General features: G+C 35.8%; 1 protein-coding gene across 2 annotated transcripts; it reads left to right on the forward strand.

The window, feature by feature from the left end:
- Positions 1-13,660: 13,660 nt before the first annotated feature.
- Positions 13,661-22,116, forward strand: LOC114317107 (putative serine/threonine-protein kinase At1g54610). 2 transcript variants are annotated; one of them, XM_028263803.2, is made up of 7 exons: positions 13,661-14,385; positions 14,506-14,790; positions 16,708-17,025; positions 19,132-19,359; positions 20,563-20,663; positions 20,752-20,875; positions 21,553-22,116. In XM_028263803.2, the coding sequence occupies exons 1-7, from the start codon at positions 14,107-14,109 to the stop codon at positions 21,907-21,909; spliced, it is 1,692 nt and encodes a 563-aa protein (XP_028119604.1). In that variant the 5' UTR covers positions 13,661-14,106; the 3' UTR covers positions 21,910-22,116. The 2 variants fall into 2 exon arrangements, with proteins under 2 accessions (XP_028119604.1, XP_028119605.1); XM_028263804.2 differs by lacking the exon at positions 19,132-19,359 and having other exon boundaries at positions 13,795-14,385.
- Positions 22,117-23,099: the final 983 nt, after the last annotated feature.

Below are 23,099 nucleotides of genomic sequence, written 5' to 3' on the forward strand. Positions count from 1 at the left end.
CCTTGTGTCGAGCACTGTTATTGGTATCAGAGCCATGTTTAATGTATTAAGTAATTTGTTTTATTCATAATTAATTATGCATATATGGTCATTTACATCAACATGAGTACTGTTCCTACAGAGGAAAATACAGTAGCCCCTACAGTAGCTGAAACAGAAGCCTCAACTTCAGAAGCCAGAGAGCTTGTTGCTTACCAGGAAGTAAAAGAAGCCTTAGATAAATGGACAATCCCGAAGGTAGATCCTAAGGCCATTTATAAAATTGGTACTTTAAATTTTTTCAATAAAAAGATTATTAAAACCTTTGAACATGCAGCTCCAGTAAATAATAATGATACACTAATGTATTTACTAAGTGTCCAGGATTTAATGCCCTTTTTTAAAGAATACAAGTATATTCATATAGGACTTGTCCAGATTGCTTTAAAACCTTTGACCATCCTAGGTCAAAATACCAATATTCAGTGTACTTTACGTGATGGTAGATGTACAAATTAGAGAGCATCACTTATGGGTGCTATGGAAACCAGTTTAGCCCATGGTCCAGTATATTTTGATATATATCCAAATTTCAGTATTGCTCTTTCTGATCAAAACTTGTCAAAAGTTTTAGAATTCAGAATTCTTACTCATGGTTATGAATATCTTCCAAGATCTCCACCTTTTTCTATAATTTCCAGAATTTATTTAAAAGTCTTATCCACATTAAATCCTTATGTTAGGAAGAAAAGTATTGATGGACAAACTGTGTTAATAGACACTAATCTTTACAGTAGTCAAGTTGCAGTTCCAAAGATAATTGAATGGGAAAAAATCTCTTTTCCAGAAAGGTGGAAGATAACTAACGCTGTTCCTCCCAGACCAATTGTAAGACACAATTTGGATGACATTATACAGACCCATCAAGGTAATGTTTATCTTCAATTTCAAAGACCTCCTGTACAATTATCAAGAAGTATGTCATGTGCCAGTTTTAGAACTGCTCCTACCCATCAACCTTACAAAGTTGATTATCCAGAATCCTCTAGACAATCTTATTCTGAACCTCCAGATGCCATATTTCAGGGCCAACCCTCTAGATCATATTCCAGACCTAATTCAGACGAACCCCAGGAATCTGATCAAGATCCTATCGTTCGAGGTGTCCAGTATTCTAACCAACAAATACCTCATGGAGTATATGAACCACCAATACCACCAAACATTTACTCTACCCATAGAGGATCCAGCAGAGGCCAGTATAGCCCTACAGCCAGTGATATGGATTTTCGTGTTTAATGGATTTTACACCAGGTAGTGAAAATCGTAAGATTCTCAATCAGAATCTTCTACAGGAAAAGTATACAGAATTTAGAAAGTGGTATTTTGCTGTCCATAACAAAGAACAAATACAGGAATATAAAATCCAGTATTATTTGTATCTGACTGACATACAAGTATTATATCCATTTCCTTTATGGTATGTACAGAATGTTTATCCTCCAGATTCCCAGCTTAATGTTTTAGAAGCTATCCAGTAGAAATGGGTTACCACAGATGGACGAGAAATCCATTCTGTTCATCCCCCCTACACAGACGTTAGAACTTCAACCTACAGGTCCAAACACTAAGCCAATGACTATTGCAGCTTATACAGAAATTCCTCATAAAAGTCAACATAGAGATCCCGTTCTTATTCAAGATATGATTCCTGTTTTAAAACAAAATAATTATACAAATCTTTTCTGTCAAACAGCCGGCAAGCAGCTTACACGAATTGAAGAAATGGTATCACATGTTAAGAAAAGCTGCAAATTAGAACCAAAACCTACAGATATTGAACCCGTTCCCATCAAGCCTACTCCTGTCCTTAAAGATTTTAAATTAAAATCCAAAGAAGAAACTGAGTTCATGGATACTCTTCTTTCCCGAATTAAAAATCTCCATATTAGTGAACCACCTCCAACTACCACATCTCAGGTTAATATGCTGTCCAGTAATACTCTTGTGCCTCCTGACAATGACTCTTATGATAACTTATCTCCTTTTGAGATTTTTGAAATCCAACAAAATTTCCACCCCACACAACCTTCTTCAGTCAACCGAGTCACTTATGGAGCTAATACCCAACGCTTATCCTTATCCGCTTCTCACCGTTATTATTATCCTCGGCCTAGTCCGATGGATATTTTGTATGAAGAAGACTTTTTCCAGACCCAACGCTCTTACCATAGTAATACTATTTATGAATGGAATATTAATGGACTTTCCGAATACCAAATTTATGAACTTCTCCAGCAAATGCTTATGTTTGCTACTGTTTGCAAACAAAATAACAATACCGACCATCAAGTTGCTCGCTATCTTGTTAGTGGTTTTACTGGTGTTCTGAAAGGATGGTGGGATAACATTCTCACACCTAACCAGTGTACAGAAATCCTTTCATCCACCCAGACAGTTATTGAAACAGATACTGCCAGCCCTAGTACTGGTACTGCTGCCGCACAAGTTGAAAGAGAAGAACAAGATGCTGTCTACACACTCATCAACACTATAATTACCCATTTTGTTGGTCAGGCTACCGGTGCCGCCGACCGCAATAGGGAACTCCTGATGAAACTTAGATGCCCTTCCTTATCCCAAGCATGTCTGTCAACGACTTATGCTACCAAAAGATCCTTACCGCTAACCGCTTGACGGACACCGGAGCAACGCGACTTGGATGACGTCCCACTCAGCCTTCCACTGTGCTACCTCTTAATGGCACAAACCCAGGAATAACATATAAAATAATTTTATTTTATTTATGATTAATTAGGTCATATATGGTCCATAAATCTAAAATCCTGGAGGAGGAGGCCGATTGGCCCTTGCCAAAAGGCAAATTTGTTCGTTAATTAAATTCTAAATTTGATTTATTTTATTATTACACTCTTCTAATTGTTCTTGTGCCCAATTATCATTACGGGTGACTGCAATATAATATTCAATATTAGTTTTTCTATTCTTCCAAATATCTAATATGTCATTTAAAATAACAAGTTGATATACAGACATACATTAAGAAGAGACAGAAATACTTACAATCGAAACGGCACACTTTATTGCTATTATGCTTCAAGCTTTATACAAAGAAAACACACTGAAAATAAAAAGAGGGAGAGAGAAGGATTTCAAACTTAAAAGAAAATTTCGTGGTGCCATCCACAGGCCAGAGGCTACCAATTTATATTACAAAAAGAAAAGATAACGAAGACAGGTGGCGTGTGCTAGATGATTGTGCAGTCGGGCATCCTTATCTTCTTATCTTCAATTGTCGGCCAAGGAGGACAGCTGGAAAGATGGCAGATGATGGGAATCTGCTTTTTGCAAAGTTGGTTTACCTATAGTTATCAGCACCAAAAGTTGTTTGGCTTGTTGCGGAGCTGGAAAGTTGTTGGCAGACAAAGGTTTACATCATGGTGCTTTACTTTTACCTTTGGTTTTGTCGTGGAGTAATTTGTCGGCAATCATTTCTGTAACCGAATCCCAAATATCTCCATAATTCGGTTCGGTCGGGTCATCATCCGGTTCTTGAGACTCACCCGCAAGGACAGTAAATGCATTGTCTTTCTCATATGGATCTGCTGTAGTCCGATCATCTTCACTCTGAGTACTGGATGTAGATTTCATGCTGGAGTCTTTGCTAGCAATGGATTGAATAAATTGCTGTTTCATATAATCCATGCTTTTGATGACAAGCTCAGTTTCTGATAAGTCTGGAAATTTGTCCCTGAGCTCCTGCTGGATTTGGATGAAGGGATTGACAGGAGGGGCTGAGATGGACTTAAGGGAGGCATCCCAGCAAGCTTGAGTATGTTCTTTTATTTTCTGGAGTAGTTCCTCTTTGGGTTTAGGATCATCCATTTTAACCCACCATTTATACAGGAAAACACATTTTAATCTGGGAACCTTATTCTGGAAATCACATTTGAAATCCCATTTCCATATCCATGGAATTCCAAAGCGAATGGTAAAATGAATCAGACATTTGGACATAGAAATTTCTTTATTGACTGGAAGCTGACTAAAAGCCACTTGTCATTCATTGAATGCAAAGCGAACATGATCTGGAAAGGCGTCAAGCTGGATACCAAATTTATCCCACCAAATGAGAAACCAATTTGGGAGATCATTTTTGAGAATGTCAGGAAGAACACGAAAGAACCAAGAATGGCTGCGTGGAGGATTCATATAATAGAAAGCTTGAGAAGAAGCATCTATATAATCCCAATAACTGTATCTGGATTCTTTAGACCTGATGTCAAGTGTTCTGGTAACATGGGGATGCATACCCCAAGCCTAGATAGGCACAATATTCTGGATAGTAGCCTTATTGTAATTAGTAGGACTAGCAGTCCGATTAGGGTCGGCTAAATGATGCTGGAATTGTACCGAAGCAAGTTCAGTAAGAATTTGCTCGTACACATATCTGTATTGGTCAAAACACGGGGGTGCGTTTTGAGTGGCGAGATAACGGCGTTTTATCTCCCACGGATCAACCATCCATTGAATATCGGAAGAATCGATGTAGAGGACAGTTTCATCTCTAATGGTATTCTGGATGTAAGCAGTTTCTGGAGCAAGAAGGACATCTTTAGCAGACTTGCTAGAAGATTCCCCGGGATTACTGGAATGGCCAAATAATGGCGGGAATGCTGTATGGTAGGGGTTAGATCCCCGTCCACGGCCCCGACGGGCGGAGCCTCGGCTTCTACCCTGCATGAGATTTCTGCAAATATTCACGAGTTAAAAAGTCTGGAAGAGAATTAGTTTCACCTTTAATATATTCAATATCAAAATCAAAGACAGAAAGGGTGGACTGCCAAGTAGCAAAAATCTGGCGTTGAGCTAGATTGGCAACATCTTTCTTAAAAATTTGTTTAGCAGCAGAACAGTCAACACGTATTAAAAAATGTTGATTTAATAAATCATCTTGGAATTTTAAAACACATTTAATAATGGCTAAACATTCTTTTTTAATTGTTGGATATCGTTTAGCAGCATCATTCCAAATACCGGAATGGAAGCGTAAAAGTTCTTCTGTATTAGTGTTTGGATTAAATTGTTTTAGGATGCCACCAAATCCTAAATCTGAGGCATCAGTTTCAACAATCTTTTTCCATTCGGGATGAGGTAAACATAAACAAGGAAGAGTCTGGACTCTAGCCTTAATTTTTTTAACAGCTTCAGTGTCTGGACTCTAGCCTTAATTTTTTTTAACAGCTTCAGTATGTTCTGGACCCCAAACAGGAGAGTTTTTACGAAGGCAACTGTATAAGATTGCTGCATCAGTAGCAAGATTAGGGTAATAATCATGAATATAATTTAAACTTCCCAAAAAGCGCTATAATTGTGTTTTATCTTTTATTTCATCGGGAAATTTGGAAGCAAATTCCATACTTCGATTAATAGGAATAATAGTTCCATTATGAATATTATGTCCTAAAAATCTAACAGTTGTCTGGAAAAGTTTCATTTTTGGAGCAGAAACAACAAGACCATTTCTGGAAATAACATGCTTAAAAATATTAAGATGTTTCATATGTTGATCTATTGAAGATGAAAAAATAAGAACATCATCAATATAGCATATGGCAAATTCTGTATAAGGATTAAAAATATCATTCATAGAAGGAGCATTTTTTAATCCAAACGGCGTGACATTCCATTCGAAATGCCCAAAGGGTACTGTAAAAGCAGTTTTGTAGCGATCATTTTCTACAATTTGAACTTGCCAATATCCTGATTTCATATCAAATTTAGAAAATATTACTGCATCCTGTAATCTATCTAAAAGATCTTTTTTATTTGGTACTGGATAACGAATCCATTGTAAGGCTTCATTCAAGGGTTTGTAATTAATTACTAACCTAGGAACACCTCGTTCAATATCTGCATTTTTGTTTACATAGAAAGCAGTACAACTCCAAGGAGATCTACTGGGCCTAATTAATTTTTTCTGGAGAAGAGTATTAATTTCATTTTTACAAAGTTCCATATACTCTTTTTTCATTTGACTGGGACGAGCCTTGGTAGGAATTTTCTTTTCATTAAAAGTAGGCTCATAAGGCAACGAAACCATGTGCTTCTTGCGATCCCAAAAAGCATTAGGAACATCACTACAGATTTCTTCCTGGAATTCTTTTTCAAGCAATTTAATTTTTTGTTGAAAAGATGTTTGCTGTAATCTTTGTTCTGTAGTTAAAAAACTGACTTCTTTTTGGAGAAAATTAATCTGGTTTTGTTTTAAAGAAACTAAATCAGTAATTTGATCTAATTCTTTTGTACAAGGAGAAGTGATGAACTCAAAAACAATGTTTTGGTTATCAAGGGTTGTATGAATACCTACGGTATCAATTTTAGTAATAGGCATTAAGAGATTCAGGAAGAGAGTACCAAGAATTATGTTTTGGGCCATATTTTTGATCAAAACGAAAGAGGTTTTTAAACATAATCCCTGATTACAAATTAGTACTTCTAGAAGTTTGTAATCAATATACAAACTGTTACCACTTGCACTGGTTAGTGATTGACTTGTCTTCTGGAAATACTTGGTAGGAACCAATCCTTCTTATATGCAATTCATATCTGCACCACTATCAACCAAAGCAATAGCATCGCGAATAATATAATCTGGTTGAATCATGAATGTGATACGAATATACCATTTCTGAAATGTTATTCTATTTAATAACATTAAATAGTCTGGATTAGGTTCAGGTGTTTCAGGTTTATTCTTCTTCTCATGCTGTAGTTGTGTATTAATTCTTTTAATTTGTGAATTGATAAGAAGATTAGAATTCTGTAAATGTTTAATTTCTACTTTTAAAGCATTAATTTCCATTTTTAGATCCTGAACTGTAATGGGTTTTTCTGGACTGGGTGTCTGCATGCGATTAAAGACTTCTTTCATGCTATAATGTTTAGGGGGAAGCACCTCTTCTTTCTTCTGATTATAGCACATTTCAAGAAACTTTAATTTAGTAGCTGGATCTTTAATTCCATTTGCAATTTCTAAAAGATTTTGCTCAGAATCTGTGAGGACATTAATACTGGGACCAATATTAAGTCCATTCATTTCTACTATAGCTTTCCAATAATTTACTTTGTCGGAAACTTGGTTTACTGAAGTTTTACAAGGGCAATTTTCATTTTCTAGATTATCATCTGTTTCTTGATCTGAACTATCTGAATATATTGCTGCTAATTCATTATTAGAAGGATCTGATGAAGAACTAGAGTCAGAAATTAACTGTAATATTTTTTGTTGTGTTTCATCATCTAATGCTAACTCATTAAGCTTAGATTGAATCTTAACTCGGCATTATTAGCATAATGACCTATTTGTCCACATTTGTAACATTTAATACTGGATTTATTCTTCTGAAAAGACTTTCCTTTCGATTTGGATTTATACTTAGGTTTAGAAGTCTGAGGTTGTGACTGGACCTTTGGTTTTGAATACTTTCTGTGTTTTTTATAAGGTTTAGAGTAACTTTTATGTTTTCTTTGCTTATGGGGATACTGGACTGGAGGATCATAGGCAAATTGTTCACAAAACTCGCCTAATTCCTTTTTACCTGTAAGTTGTTGCTATTTTATTTGTTGCTGGAGTTTAAGGTCATTACAGAGTGCAAGACCTTCATCAGTGACCAGACTAATCAATTGGCCATAGGTATACTGATAATATGGTATGGATATAGAACGATGATGATCTCGTAATTTTTTACGAACTCTTTCAGCAAAGAGGGTCGGGAGGCCATCTATGAATTTGGCCTTCCAATGATCAGAACTTCCATCTGCTCTCTGCATAATTTTCATCAGGAAAATATCTTTATACCATCGGAAATGGGATAAGGAAGGGCATCTAAGTTTCATCAGGAGTTCCCTAAAGAATGTTTATCCTCCAGATTCCCAGCTTAATGTTTTAGAAGCTATCCAGCAGAAATGGGTTACCACAGATGGACGAGAAATCCATTCTGTTCATTCCCCTACACAGAATTTAGAACTTCAACCTACAGGTCCAAACACTAAGCCAATGACTATTGCAGCTTATACAGAAATTCCTCATAAAAGTCAACATAGAGATTCCGTTCTTATTCAAGATATGATTTCTATTTTAAAACAAAATAATTATACAAATCTTTTCTGTCAAACAGCTGGCAAGCAGCTTACACGAATTGAAGAAATGGAATCACATGTTAAGAAAAGCTGCAAATTAGAACCAAAACCTACAGATATTGAACCCGTTCCCATCAAGCCTACTCCTGTCCTTAAAGATTTTAAATTAAAATCCAAAGAAGAAACTGAGTTCATGGATACTCTTCTTTCCCGAATTAAAAATCTCCATATTAGTGAACCACCTCCAACTACCAAATCTCAAGTTAATATGTTGTCCAGTAATACTCTTGTGCCTCCTGACAATGACTCTTATGATAACTTATCTCCTTCCGAGATTTTTGAAATCCAACAAAATTTCCACCCCACACAACCTTCTTCAGTCAACCGAGTCACTTATGGAGCTAATACCCAACGCTTATCCTTATCCGCTCCTCACCGTTATTATTATCCTCGGCCTAGTCCGATGGATATTTTGTATGAAGAAGACTTTTTCCAGACCCAACGCTCTTACCATAGTAATACTATTTATGAATGGAATATTAATGGACTTTCCGAATATCAAATTTATGAACTTCTCCAGCAAATGCTTATGTTTGCTACTGTTTGCAAACAAAATAACAATACCGACCATCAAGTTGCTCGCTATCTTGTTAGTGGTTTTACTGGTGTTCTGAAAGGATGGTGGGATAACATTCTCACACCTAACCAGTGTACAGAAATCCTTTCATCCATCCAAACAGTTATTGAAATAGATACTGCCAGCCCTAGTACTGGTACTGCTGCCGCACAAGTTGAAAGAGAAGAACAAGATGCTGTCTACACACTCATCAACGCTATAATTACCCATTTTACTGGGAATCTGGAGGATAAACATTCTGTACATACCATAAAGGAAATGGATATAATATTTGTATGTCAGTCAGATACAAATAATACTGGATTTTATATTCCTGGATTTGTTCTTTGTTATGGACAACAAAATACCACTTTCTAAATTCTGTATACTTTTCCTGTAGAAGATTCTGATTGAGAATCTTACGATTTTCACTACCTGGTGTAAAATCCATTAAACACGAAAATCCATATCACTGGCTGTAGGGCTATACTGGCCTCTGCTGGATCCTCTATGGGTAGAGTAAATGTTTGGTGGTATTGGTGGTTCATATACTCCATGAGGTATTTGTTGGTTAGAATACTGGACACCTCGAACGATAGGATCTTGATCTGATTCCTGGGGTTCGTCTAAATTAGGTCTGGGAGGAACAGCGTTAGTTATCTTCCACCTTTCTGGAAAAGAGATTTTTTTCCCATTCAATTATCTTTGGAACTGCAACTTGACTACTGTAAAGATTAGTGTCTATTAACACAGTTTGTCCATCAATACTTTTCTTCCTAACATAAGGATTTAATGTGGATAAGACTTTCTTCTGATTATAGCACATTTCAAGAAACTTTAATTTAGTAGCTGGATCTTTAATTCCATCTGCAATTTCTAAAAGATTTTGCTCAGAATCTGTGAGGACATTAATACTGGGACCAATATTAAGTCCATTCATTTCTACTATAGCTTTCCAATAATTTACTTCGTCGGAAACTTGGTTTACTGAAGTTTTACAAGGGCAATTTTCATTTTCTGGATTATCATCTGTTTCTTGATCTGAACTATTTGAATATATTGCTGCTAATTCATTATCAGAAGGATCTGATGAAGAACTAGAGTCAGAAATTAACTGTAATATTTTTTGCTGTGTTTCATCATCTAATGTTGACTCATTAAGCTTAGATTGAATCTTAACTCGGCATTTATTAGCATAATGACCTATTTGTCCACATTTGTAACATTTAATACTGGATTTATTCTTCTGAAAAGAAAAAGAATTTGCTCGTACACATATCTATATTGGTCAAAACGCGGGGGTGCGTTTTTAGTGGCGAGATAACGGCGTTTTATCTCCCACGGATCAACCATCCATTGAATACCTCCCAAGGTTCAAAACCCATAATTTTGGTTCCCAATCATGCAAACACATCATATATCATGGGTATACAAGTAAGATGAGGTCAATTGTTCCATATCATGGTCACATTCTCAAATCATTCAACACTTGTTTTGTACAATCAAAGTTCATGCATTCAAACTTCATATAATCTCCATATCTCCAATATTCAAACATGCATGCCAATTTTTTACTTCAATTCCATTTCAAATGATGCAAATGGTGTCCATTCTCATGAAACTCAACAAAACCATGCTTGCATGTATGATCAAACTCTCAATCTTGCATAATTGGCATGCTGCATGTTAGATTATACAAATTCATGGCAATTCATAGTAATTCTATGCATGCATGAACATATCAACTTCAATTTCATTTCAATTCTTGTTCTTGATTACCCAACTAGCTTGAATACACAAATTTACAAATTTATACTCATGAATTCATGCTCAATTGCTCACCTAGAGGTTTAATTCTTCCAATCTATAGTAAATTCTTGAGTAATCTTCAAGATTTCCAAGCTTCTTGATCAAACCTTAGATTGTCTCCCCCCTCTCTCTCTCTCTCTAATTTCGAGTCTCTCACTGCTAGAGAGCTAAATTCAGCCAAATTAAAGCTAAAGAGGGAAATTGAGTGTATAGTGCTCCACTTATATAAGTTCCCTTAATTACAATTATCGATATTAAATAATTGGGCAATATATCATTAATCTAATCTAATTAATCTGATCCGAATCAATTTTCAATTAAATTTCACCGTAGGTTCTAAAAATTATGCCAATCATAATGGCGTAGTCAATTTCGGGTTTTGTGGCCGATAAGGCCTTCAATTTAATTTCCAAAGCAGAAAGTCAAATAAATTTTCCTACGGTGAACAAATAGAAATTCAAAACCGCATATATTCATACAAATAGCGCACCAAATCATATCAAACACATAATCACATTCACAATAAAGATCAATGAGCATAATACGGAACAGGGTTATCACACCCACATGTTTCACTTCTGCAAATAAATCACCCATTTGGAGTCAAGCAATGATAGAAGAAATTAATGCCCTCATTTAAAATGGCAGTTGGAGTTTGCACCCCGTTATTCCCAGTATGCATATTGTGGGTTGTAAATGGGTGTTTCGGATAACATATTGGGTCGATGTTACTATTGAGCACCACAAGGCGTGCTTGGTTGCAAAGGGTTTTCATCAACAAGAGGGTCTTGATTATTTTTGAAACTTTCAGTCCAATGGTTAAACCAACCACAATCCGAACCTTATTGTCTCTTGCTACTTCACAAGGTTGTTAGGTCCATCAACTTGATGTTCACAATTCTTTCCTCTATGGTATTCTTCAAGAAGAGGTGTTCATGTATCAACCACCTAGGTTTGTTGATGAAAGTCATCCATCTTTCATGTGCAAGCTCCACAAATCCCTCTATGGTTTAAAACAAGCTCTACGTGCTTGGTTTTCTTGACTCACTGGATTTTTAATCAAGCACAACTTTACTCCATCCAAATTAGATAGTTCTTTGTTTATTTATCAGAGTGAATGTATTCTGGTTTATCTCCTAATTTATGTTGATGACATATTGATCATTGGTAATTCTTCAACTTATTTGCAGCAACTCATTCACATTCTTGGCCAAGAATTTGCCATCAAGTATCTTGGTACACTACATTATTTTTTAGGTACTGAAGCTCATTACCAAACTCATGGGTTATTACTCTCTCAAAGAAAATATATTTTGGATCTATTAACCAAGTCTGGTATGCAACAATCCAAGCCTGTTCGAACACTAATCTCCACCACCTCCAAGCTTACTTCTACTCACGGACATCCCATGGTTGATCCTACACATTATCATATGGTGGTTAGGTCTCTTCAATACCTCACATTGGCGCGGCCAAATATCTCATTTGCCGTAAATAAGTTCTGTCAATTTATGCATTCACCGACCGAAGAACATTGGCAAGCGGTGAAGTGAATCCTTCGCTATCTCAAACATATCTTTAAGTTTGGCCTTCTGATTAAATCCTCCTCTCCTACTCGTCTGCAAGCATTTTATGATCTCGATTAGGCGGGTTGTGTTGATGATAGGAAATCTATAGGTGGTTATGCCATTTTTCTTGCTGACAACTTAGTGTCTTGGTCCTCTTGGAAGCAACAGACGGTGGCTCGCTCCTCTAGTGAGTCTGAATACAAGGCATTGGCTAACATGTCCGCCGAAATTTCATGGCTTCAATCCTTACTTTCTAAACTATGTGTGCCTTTATCAGTCCCACAGATTTTGTGGTGTGATAATCTTGGAGCTACCTATTTATCGGCTAACCCCATTTTCCACGCTTATACTAAGCATGTTGAGATCGACTTTCACTTTGTCCACAAAAAGGTAGCTCGTAAGGAGTTTCAAATTCAATTCATAACAACTAAGGACCAAGTTGCGAATATCTTCACCGTAGGCCTACTGGCACAAACTTTCTGATTCATCCGTGACAAGCTGCAAATTCGTCAAATAGAATGTCCAGCTTGAAGGGGGTTGTGATAAGATTCTTGAATATTCAAACCTTTGAGATTATATCAAATTGTAGTTTAGATTGGTTCCTATTCTATCACTTATTAGTTACATGTATATATCAATTGTATCTATCCTTATCATATCATCCTTATCATCCAGGCAATAGTGTATAAATATATCATCATTATGTAATACGTGAGTGTATATGAAATTATCAACATTGAATAAAATTATTTGTTAAATTCATATACTATGTTCCAAGCGTGCATTACCCTAATTTATTTTAGTACATTTTTTATATTTTTTTTTATCTTATTTAGGTTACATTATTTTTTACAGAAAAGCTTCCTACCCCCAGCTGGGGGTGACACCCAGTGAGGTGTCAGTTGGGGGTTGGCCAAAAAAACAGTTTTTTTTTTTTTTTTTTTTTTTGATTTCCGACCAGTGGGGGCGCGCCACGTCACTGGGGGCGCCACCTCCACTGGGTGTATGAAGCATAACTGTATTTTTTATTAGAGTTATATAATCTTTCTATCACTTTGTGTATATTTTCATAAAAAATCAAAAAATATATTTATTTAGATAATTTTAAATAATCTTTTACCAAAAAAAATATTTAAAAAATAGAAAGAAGATATAACCAAAATAAAAGCTTAGGCCTCAATTTTTTTAAAAAAAAAAAATATCAAAAAATCAACTTTTAATCTACTTTTTAAAATAAGATTTAGTGTATTTATTTAGATAACTGTATTTATTTAAGTCATATCATCTTTTTATTTTTTTATATTTTTTTTATAAAAAATCAAAAAATATATTTATTTACATCATTTAAAATTTATCCTTATTTTAAAAAGTGAAAAGTTTTATTCAACTGTTTTTTGACTTTTATATATATAAAGTGTAAAAGGTAATATAATTAAGAAAAAATTAAAAAGTAAAAAATTGATTTTTAATCCAATATAAAAATAGGCCAAAGTAATAAATGCATGAAATGGCTAGAATGACTAGTGTAGCACAGACTCTCTCCTCTCTGTCCACCCTTTGACTAGAAAGCTAGACGTCACCACCAGCATGCATAGCGTCTGAGACTGCTACAGTCTCAATTCCGTAATTAAAACCAAACACAGTCACAGACACAGAAACAGACAAATCCCATAGTAAAATACACAACACATCACAAAATGACTCCATTTTTATACTCTCTCTCATCCTTCAATACCATACTATCCCAACCAACCACCACTGCTTCTATCTATCTATATCACTCCGTCCTCCCTCTCTCTCTCTCTCTCTCTTCTCTCACACTCCAATAAATGCACACGCAATACCACTAGTGGTTTTCACTTGACTGGTTTCCCGATCACTCGTCGCCGTAGCACCATCAGCTTCAAATCAACGAATCTGATGCGGCGGTGGCAAGCCCAAAGCTGAGGAGGAGGAGGAGGAGGAGCAGGCATGGGTTGCGTTCTCGGTAAGAGGGCCGCCGGCGATGGCCCTCGTAGTAGCCCCTCCGGAGCTTCTCGCCCTCGCCGGAAGGTCGAGCCACCGTTGGAATCCGCCGGAATCGCCGGTAGGCAAACTGACAGTTTTCCGGTTCTGGACCGGCTTAAGCCGAAGCCGGAGTTCGGCTTGAAGACGAGCCAAGGCTGGCCGGCGTGGTTGTGCGAGGTCGCCGGCGAGGCCATCAAGGATTGGATCCCCCGCCGCGCCAACACCTTCGAGAAACTCGATAAGGTACCCCCAAACAAAAACCCTAAATCGAAATACATACATATATATATAGAGAGAGAGATATATATATATATATATCTATTGATAATTTTGATTCACATTGGTGGTGAATTTGTTGTATAGATTGGGCAAGGGACGTATAGCAATGTATATAAAGCTAGGGATTTGATTAGCGGAAAGATTGTGGCATTGAAGAAGGTAAGGTTTGACAATTCAGAGCCAGAGAGTGTGAAATTCATGGCAAGAGAAATACTAGTCTTGAAAAAGTTAGATCATCCCAATGTAATAAAGCTTGAAGGCTTAGTTACATCAAGAATGTCTTCAAGCCTTTACCTTGTGTTTGAATACATGGAACATGACCTCTCCGGCCTCGCTGCGGTCCAGGGTGTCAAGTTCACTGAACCACAGGTGTGATTCTCTCTAACCCATCAGTTCTCAGAAATTTTACTCTGTTCTAGATGATGGGTTGAATTATAGTTGAATTTTTGGTTGGAAGTGCTTTTACTTTGCTTTACAATGCAAAAGTTGAAGTAATTTTTGCTTTCAAAAGCAATGAAGTACTTTTTATTTATTTATATTTTTGGGGATACTCGTTCCCTAGTTAGATTCATGATGAGCTTTTACAGTTGAATTTGTCTTATAGTTTTGCTTGTTTTGCGTTTTGATGCTGATATGGTAGACTTTTCTAGTGTGGTGGGGGGTCCATACCCCGTTGGTTGGGTATCCAATGCTGTGTTTTTATGGTCATAATTCGTGGAGCTATTGTTGTGATGTTATGTTACATTGTTTTTGGGCGTACTTGAAATTTCGTAGGTCGCATCACTATAATGATTTAGAGCCTTCTTTTTTATTTATTTAAAAAAAAATCCTTTTATTGCAGGTAATTAGGTTTTGTTTGGATTCAAGAAACTGTAATTTTTGAAAATATCGTCATGCTTTTATTTGATACACTTTGGAACGACTAACATTGATCCTTCATTATTCCTGGGATGTATTTTTTTGGGTACAAGCTAGGGTTGCCACTTCATGCAACTTTTATGCAATTTCTTAATTCTTTTTTTTTATTAGCTTTACTATAATTTTTCTAAATGGTGTTTTGCTTTATTGAACATGCAAACAGTTTGCTATTCTTGATTATGTTTTTCTTCAAAATAAAGTGGAGCTTGCCTTCGAGAAGATATGGCTTGCTAGCATCTAAGAACTGCAGGGATGAAAAATTAGCAAGAAAAATTGGGTTCTTCAATCACTCTTATTTCCAAGAGATTGGACGGTAATTGTTTAGTTGAGAGTTGGGACTGTCTTGATACATTATGTGTTAGCAGACAGTTTCCACTGATGAATAGTTTACATGGCTCAACTTCAAATTAAATGCATTCCTTGGCTTTACAAGTGCACAAATATGGAGCTACTGAATTTTTCTTCATGTCTATTTAGTGCTTGGAAAGGGATAGACACTCCTGAGTCCCGACTAGGCGAACAACTACTAGCTAATCTCTTGGACGTAGAGTGATTGAAGAACCCAATTTCTCTTGGCTTTGCAAGTGCATAAATATGGACACAATTTCTCTTGGAAAGGTTTTTATTTTTTTATTTTTGTGTTATTTTTCTGTTTTTGAGAGATTGTTTCTGTTAGAACTGAAGGGGAACTACAGGTGATGGAAGACATCTGAATGGGATTACAGTATTGACTCCAAAAAAAAAAAAGAGGTTCACTGGCCACATACATGGAACTGTGACTTTCCAGTACATGATTCTCTGCTGCTGAGTTATTCTAAAATTTTCCCCAAATTTTAATGCCAAATCTGAGAAAAGGTAGGGTCCATTGTCGATAGAATCAGACGGCTACATGTTTTAATAGGATTAGTCCCCATGGTTGTGGGAGTTGGTTAAGTTCTTGAAGTAACCATCACCTTTAAGATGCATGGAATGCATGCATGAAATTATTGGGAACTCACCTTATTGTAAAAGTGATTTTTTTTTTTCCTCAGTTTATTATGAATATTTGAATATGGTAAAGAAAATCTATGCACAAAGGGGAATTTGCTTGTAACAATGAACCAACCGATTAGTCATTTAGGAGTTACCAAAGGCAGTATCAAATGTGCTGTTCTTCAGATTTATTAATAGTTAACCCTCCTTACACATCTAAAAAACTTGATCATCTTGAACCTTGTGGTGAAGATGGGTAAGGAACTTGTTCATCTTGGACCTTGGACCTTCTGTTTTGCACTTTTTAACCTACTCGTCTGTGTTCCAAGTTCAATATAGGGAAATATATGACATTTGAGAGGCTATGTTCTTTTCTTATATATTTTCCTCTGTCAGGTCAAATGTTTTATGAAGCAATTGTTGTCTGGACTTGAGCATTGTCACAATAATGGTGTGTTGCACCGGGATATCAAGGGTTCCAATTTGCTTATTGACAATGAAGGAATTCTGAAAATAGCTGATTTCGGACTAGCTTCTTTTTATGATTCTAAACGCAAGCAACCAATGACAAGCCGTGTTGTAACCCTTTGGTATCGTCCCCCAGAGTTACTTCTTGGGGCCACTTATTATGGTGTTGGTGTTGACATGTGGAGTGCTGGCTGCATTTTGGCAGAGTTGCTTGCTGGGAAACCAATAATGCCCGGACGAACAGAGGTATCTTTACTTAATTTACTTGGTATGGCCTAGTCTAATAACTTTTATTTTTTACCAGTGGTTCTGAATATCTTTATTTAGATCAAACATTTTTCTTGAATAGTAATGTAATACAGCGACTTATCTAAATAATAATAATCTAGTACTGGTGCAGTCTTCTGGGAACAATAATCTAGGTTTTAAGTATGTGCCATGATGCACATTCTCATTAATCTTAGCTTTTTAACATACTTGTTTTATAGGCTTCTTGCATAACTTCAAGTCAATAGGATACTCTTTTACTGCATATGCACATCAATCAACTATCTAGTTAAAATTCTACATGTCAGTCAGACAACATGTCATGCTGTAACATGGGATGTTTAATTTGCAATGGAAATGGTTTGGCTAGTTCTCCTCCAAACATGGAATGGTCAGGCAATAGAAGATAATTAATTTCTTTGGGAATGTATTATATTATATGAATACTTTATTGACATTTTGGTTAATCCAAGCAAATTCATTGAATTGTCTTTGTGGTCCTATGATTATTTGATATGACCTAACCTCACTCAACCATATAGTCCCACTCTATGAAACACGAACACTTCTATGGAGGTCATGTATAGGTGTCGGACACGCTAAGGACCATTTGAAAAAAAAAAGCAAAATAAAATAAAATAAAAATTAATTAATTATTTTTTTTTATAACTAAAATAGCATTCTTTAGATTGATAAATTTGATAAAATTAAAATTTGACATAAAATAAATATTAAATATTTAAAAATATAACAAATAACAAATATATTAAATTATTTGTTTTGCATGTGTCCCCAATGTGTCATGTCCTATATTTTTCAAAAATTTGTGTATCCACATGTCCGTGCTATATGTCATGTGTCCGTGTCCGTATCCGTGTTGTATCATTTGTCTGTGCTTCTTAGGTTTTACATGTTAGACAAATCATATGGATGTTCCTGCCGTGACGTTTCTAGTTTAAAGACAAAAAGCAACACTAAGTTTGAGAATTCTGCACATTGGGTGAACTTTCTTCCAATTTGACTAAGTCACTGATTTTTGGTGCTTGTACCTTATTTGGGCAATTTGAATATGCATTCCATCTTTTGGAATTCATATGGCTTAAACGATATGTAAGGGGACTGCATTCATCTGTTCTCCATTTTTTTGTTTTCTTTTTTGTTTTTGGGCAAACTTTACTTTACCCCTTATGATTTAGGCCATATGCGGTTTACTCCCTTAATATTTGGAAATAACTACATAACTCCCTTGTGGTTTATGAACTGAAGTGCACCATTAGACCCGTTAATGATTTAATAAAAAAGACTAAAATATCTCTCTATTTTCATCATTTATTTGGAAGGCAAAGTGCACTTTAGCCCCCTGTATGTTCTCTATTATTTTATCATCTTTTTAATTTTTGGGCAAATATCACTTTACTCCATATGATTTGGGCCATATGCGGTTTACCCCCCCTAATATTTGGAAATGACCACATCACCCCCTTGTGGTTTTATGGATTGAAGTGCAACGTTAGGTCCGTTAACGATTTAGGGATTGTTTGGGATGATCTAAATAAATGCACTTTTTGACTTTTTATGAAATATGGGTTAGGTATGGATTGGGTTTGAAGTGATGTGGTAGAGAGGTGATGTGACTTAAATAAGGTGATGTGACTTAAATAGGATAGTGACTTTTTGACTTTTTTAGTTTATGCCAAACAAGGCTTTAATGAAAAAGACTCAAATATCCTTGTATTTTCATCATTTGTTTGAAAGGCAAAGTACACTTTAACCCTTTGTACTTTATTCCATGTGCGATTTACCCTCCTAAAATTTTAAAATGAGCATATAACCCCCTTAATCTACCACTTGTTTCACACTTACTATTAAGTTAGACGAAATGTTTAACGGTGCATTTCAATCCACAAATCACATGAAATGTTATGTGGTCATTTCTAAACGTTGGGTGGATAAACCGCACATGACTCAAACCACAGAGGGTAAAGTAAAGTTTGTCCTTCATTTTTATTTCCAAAAAAAAAAAAAAAAATTGAAGTTAAAACAGTCAGTTTCAATTTATTCATTTTAGATTCTTTTTGTGCCTAGGTTGAGCAACTTCACAAGATATTTAAATTATGTGGCTCCCCATCCGAGGAATATTGGAAGAAATCCAGGTTGCCAAATGCAACCCTTTTCAAGCCACAGCAGCCATACAAGCGTTGCATATCAGAAACTTACAATTACTTTCCACCTTCTTCTCTCCCTCTTATTGAAACTCTTTTGGCAATTGATCCTGATGAGCGAGGCTCTGCCACTGCTGCTCTAAATAGTGAAGTGAGTATCTTTATTAAATGGACAATTTTTTTTATTTAACAAAAGATATTCTTTTATTTGCTAGATAGCTTCATGCATTGATGTTCCATATTGTTAACATGCTATTTGGTGAACAAGCACGATATTTCCATCATCTGATGCTGTTTGATTATGTCATCCTGTCTAGTTGTTTTATTCTCTTCTGGTTTTCAGCAAATAAAGGTTTGCAATTGCCATTATTGCTTCATTGTGAACTTTGAACTAGGTTTTGGTGGACGTACATACTCCTTTTGTGGAGATTGATTGCATGGGCAAAATTTATAGTTGGATCCAGATTAAAAAAATAAAAATAAATAACCAAAAAAAAGAACTTTGTATTTATTTTTTTAATTTCTTGAAACAAATTGAATTTTATAAGTAACAAGAATTGGATGTTCATGGGCTTAATACAAGAAATATAAATTCAATATGGTTGATTGGTAAACTCAAAGAGTTGACAGATTCAACCCAAGCGTCAGCATACTTGTGGGGCCATACATGTCACTTGTGAAATGAAAGTAGCTCTTAAAATCAAAAGAACCTTTTGATTATTGACTTAACATTGACACGGCTATGTGATGTAGAATGAGATAGGAGAAGAGAGGAAAAGAAACACGCAAACGACCATAGCCTAAAACTCAAATAATGCTATTCAAAAATTGAATATTACAAAGCAAATCCTAGTATTTATTAAAAAATTAAAAAAACTAACTAAAATAGGAAACCTAATCAACTAATATCTCTTACTAATTTTTATTTAATTAAATCTAAGTAAATAATAGTAATAAACTACCAATTACATTTATTTGACTAAAGTCTTCACCTTAGGCTTCCAAATTTGACAATTGGCCTCCAACCAGTCAGGCTGGGCCATCTATGGGGACAAATACTGGACAGGGTTCTATTGATAAACTCTTCAAAATCAATTAGATCATTTGACTTTGAAAGTGTGTTTAGGTATGTGCATGTTTGCGCAGAGAAGCAGTGACAATTATGTGGTGCTTGCTTCTAAATATGAACCTAAAATATCCTTAAATATTTGGTGTCTCTACACTTGGCGTAATGTACCTGATTCTATATTGAAATTTTCTTGGCAAATTATGCACTGTTTCAGAATTATTTTGATATGTTGGTTAATGCTATTTATGAGAGAAAATAACTTAATAAAGCTTTGTCTTCATACAGTTCTTCACAACTGAACCTTATGCATGTGAGCCATCAAATTTACCAAAGTATCCTCCCAGCAAAGAACTGGATGTGAAATTGAAGGATGAAGAAGCAAGAAGGTTTTGTTTCTTCCTTTACGTTTACAATCTTGTGAAACTAGTTTTGGCCATATGCTCGCTCACAGATTATTTTTCTTCTCTGCTGCAGGCAAAGAGGTTTGAGCGGGAAAGCTAATGTTGTTGATGGAAATAGAAGGGGGAGAATTCGGGATCGGGGTAGCCGGGCAATTCCGGCTCCAGAAGCCAATGCAGAGCTCCAGGCAAATTTAGATGTATGTTAAACATATTTCTCCCTTTCATTTAGTCTGCACAAATCTAAGAAGCACATACACTTTAAGAAGATAAAATGTCGTGTCCGACACCCACACAACAGGACACTCATGATACTTCCCAACACCTAAACACACAAACACATTACAACTTTGAATAAAATTACTTGAAATACAATAATAAAACTAAAATAACGTAAATTTAGTCATATCCTATTCCTTTAGACTTTAAAAGTTTATTATCTTTGGCTTAAATATTCATATATGATATATAATAATTATTTATTCTTATATATGACATAATAAATATATAAATTTATATATTTTTCACATGTTTTCCAATTGTCATGTCCTACACGTTTTGAAAATTTTTGAGTCAGCGTCTCCGTGTCTATGTCCATGCTTCTTAGGCACAAATTGACTGGGCTTCTTATGCCAAATGCCCAATTTAGTTTAGGCTCATTTGAATTCATCTAGCTGGTCTCCACCCTTTTTGTAAAGGGAAATTATTTTCATTGCAACTTTTCAAGCTGAACAGGACCATGTGTTTGGCATTTGATCGGCTGCTGTGTGGGACTCATCGTGCAGCCAACCAGTGCCAAACATGTAGCAGTCGCAGTGAATAGCACTACTCGTTTGTTAAATGTTGATTTTATTGTGATTTGTTTGTTGATCTCCAGCGGTGGAAAGTCATGACACAAGCAAATGCCAAGAGCAAGAGTGAGAAATTCCCTCCGCCTCATCAGGATGGAGCCGTAGGACACCCTCTAGACAAATCACATAATGGCCCTGTATCATTTGGTGCTCAAGATATTTCTTTTGGCTCATCAATAGTGGAGTCCAATTCATCAGGATCTGCTAATAACACTGCAGCCATGGGTGGTACTTCCAGGAGGAGGACCAAAAAAGAGGAAGCCCAGATGGCTCCTTCTCGAAGATTTATCCGTACCTTCGTTCCGTCCTCAGTTGGACTATCAATGGATTTTAGATTAAAGGGTAAAGGATCAGTTTCAGAGTTTTTTCACAGCAGAAGGTAGGGCGAAGTGTTGGGGGAGCTATAAGGGTTTTTTTTTTTTTTTTTTTTTTTTTTTGATTAGGTATTTTCCTCTTTGTTCTTTAGCTGCATTTTTGTTGATTATGGTCTCCATTTGTTGAGCTTTATCATAAACATTTTGTTCAAAAGAGGAACTTGAAGGGACTGAAGTGTACAATCACCAAAATGAAATCCCACATCTGTTTGTACAGCTCTGAGAAATTATTGCTAGCTACATTTCTATTGAAAGGAAGTATTTTATATGCCACCTATCACCTATTGACTTGACCTGGTAAAAAGGAAAAGGAAAGCAAAAGAAATAAATATTCTATTTAGTTCAATGAGGTAAATTGTAATGAAATTATCATTTTTTAAACTTTCTTATGAAATTTATCGTTGTCTTCCAATGGTGAATGATAATTCAATTTGAATTGTATTTTTCATTATTATTTTTGTTAGTAATGACAACAACCTCACTCCCAATGGGGGTAACAAAGGCACCGAGGATGAAAAAACTTCCGAAGAGGAAGATCACTTGATTCGAAGCTTAAAGAAGATCAAAGATGACGACACAATGATTGACAGTTAAAAAAAAAATGCAGAGGAACCAAGAGGATTTGGCCTTAAATCCATAAATGCAGAGGAACCAAGAGGGTTTGGCCCTAAATCTTTCAAACAAGCACTCATAGAAAGAAAGATTGAATGAAAGGGCATTTGAAGAGGATCTTGACAATTTATCTACAGAAGATGAATATGCCAATGAGGAAGACGAAGATGAGAAGACCTTGGAAGGACTGCCTTATCATCAAGCTCTTGGGCATGAAGGCTACAAACCGTTGGTGAGCAAGATAAAGAGGCTTTGGGATCCACAAGGAGATTTTGAAGCTATTGAGTTGGGATTTGGGTTCTTTCTCATCAAATTCCACATGAAAGAGGACTGCACAAGTGTATACTAGAGGACCATGGATAGTACTGAATCATTATTTAACAGTACAAAAATAGAAACACGACTTCAAACCATCTAAAGCAAGAGAGATGTCAATGACACTATGGGTGAGGTTTCCTCAACTCCTTACGCTGTGTTTGGTTTGGAGATTTGGGAAAGGAAATGGAAAGGGAAATGGAAATGAAAGGAAAAGGAGAAAGAATTAATAGAATTCCAAATCCCAACTATGTTTGGTTGTGTTGGTTATA

The sequence above is a fragment of the Camellia sinensis genome, chromosome 15 (assembly GCF_055761805.1).
Source record: "Camellia sinensis isolate YWXY chromosome 15, ASM5576180v1, whole genome shotgun sequence".
Lineage (NCBI taxonomy): Eukaryota > Viridiplantae > Streptophyta > Magnoliopsida > Ericales > Theaceae > Camellia > Camellia sinensis.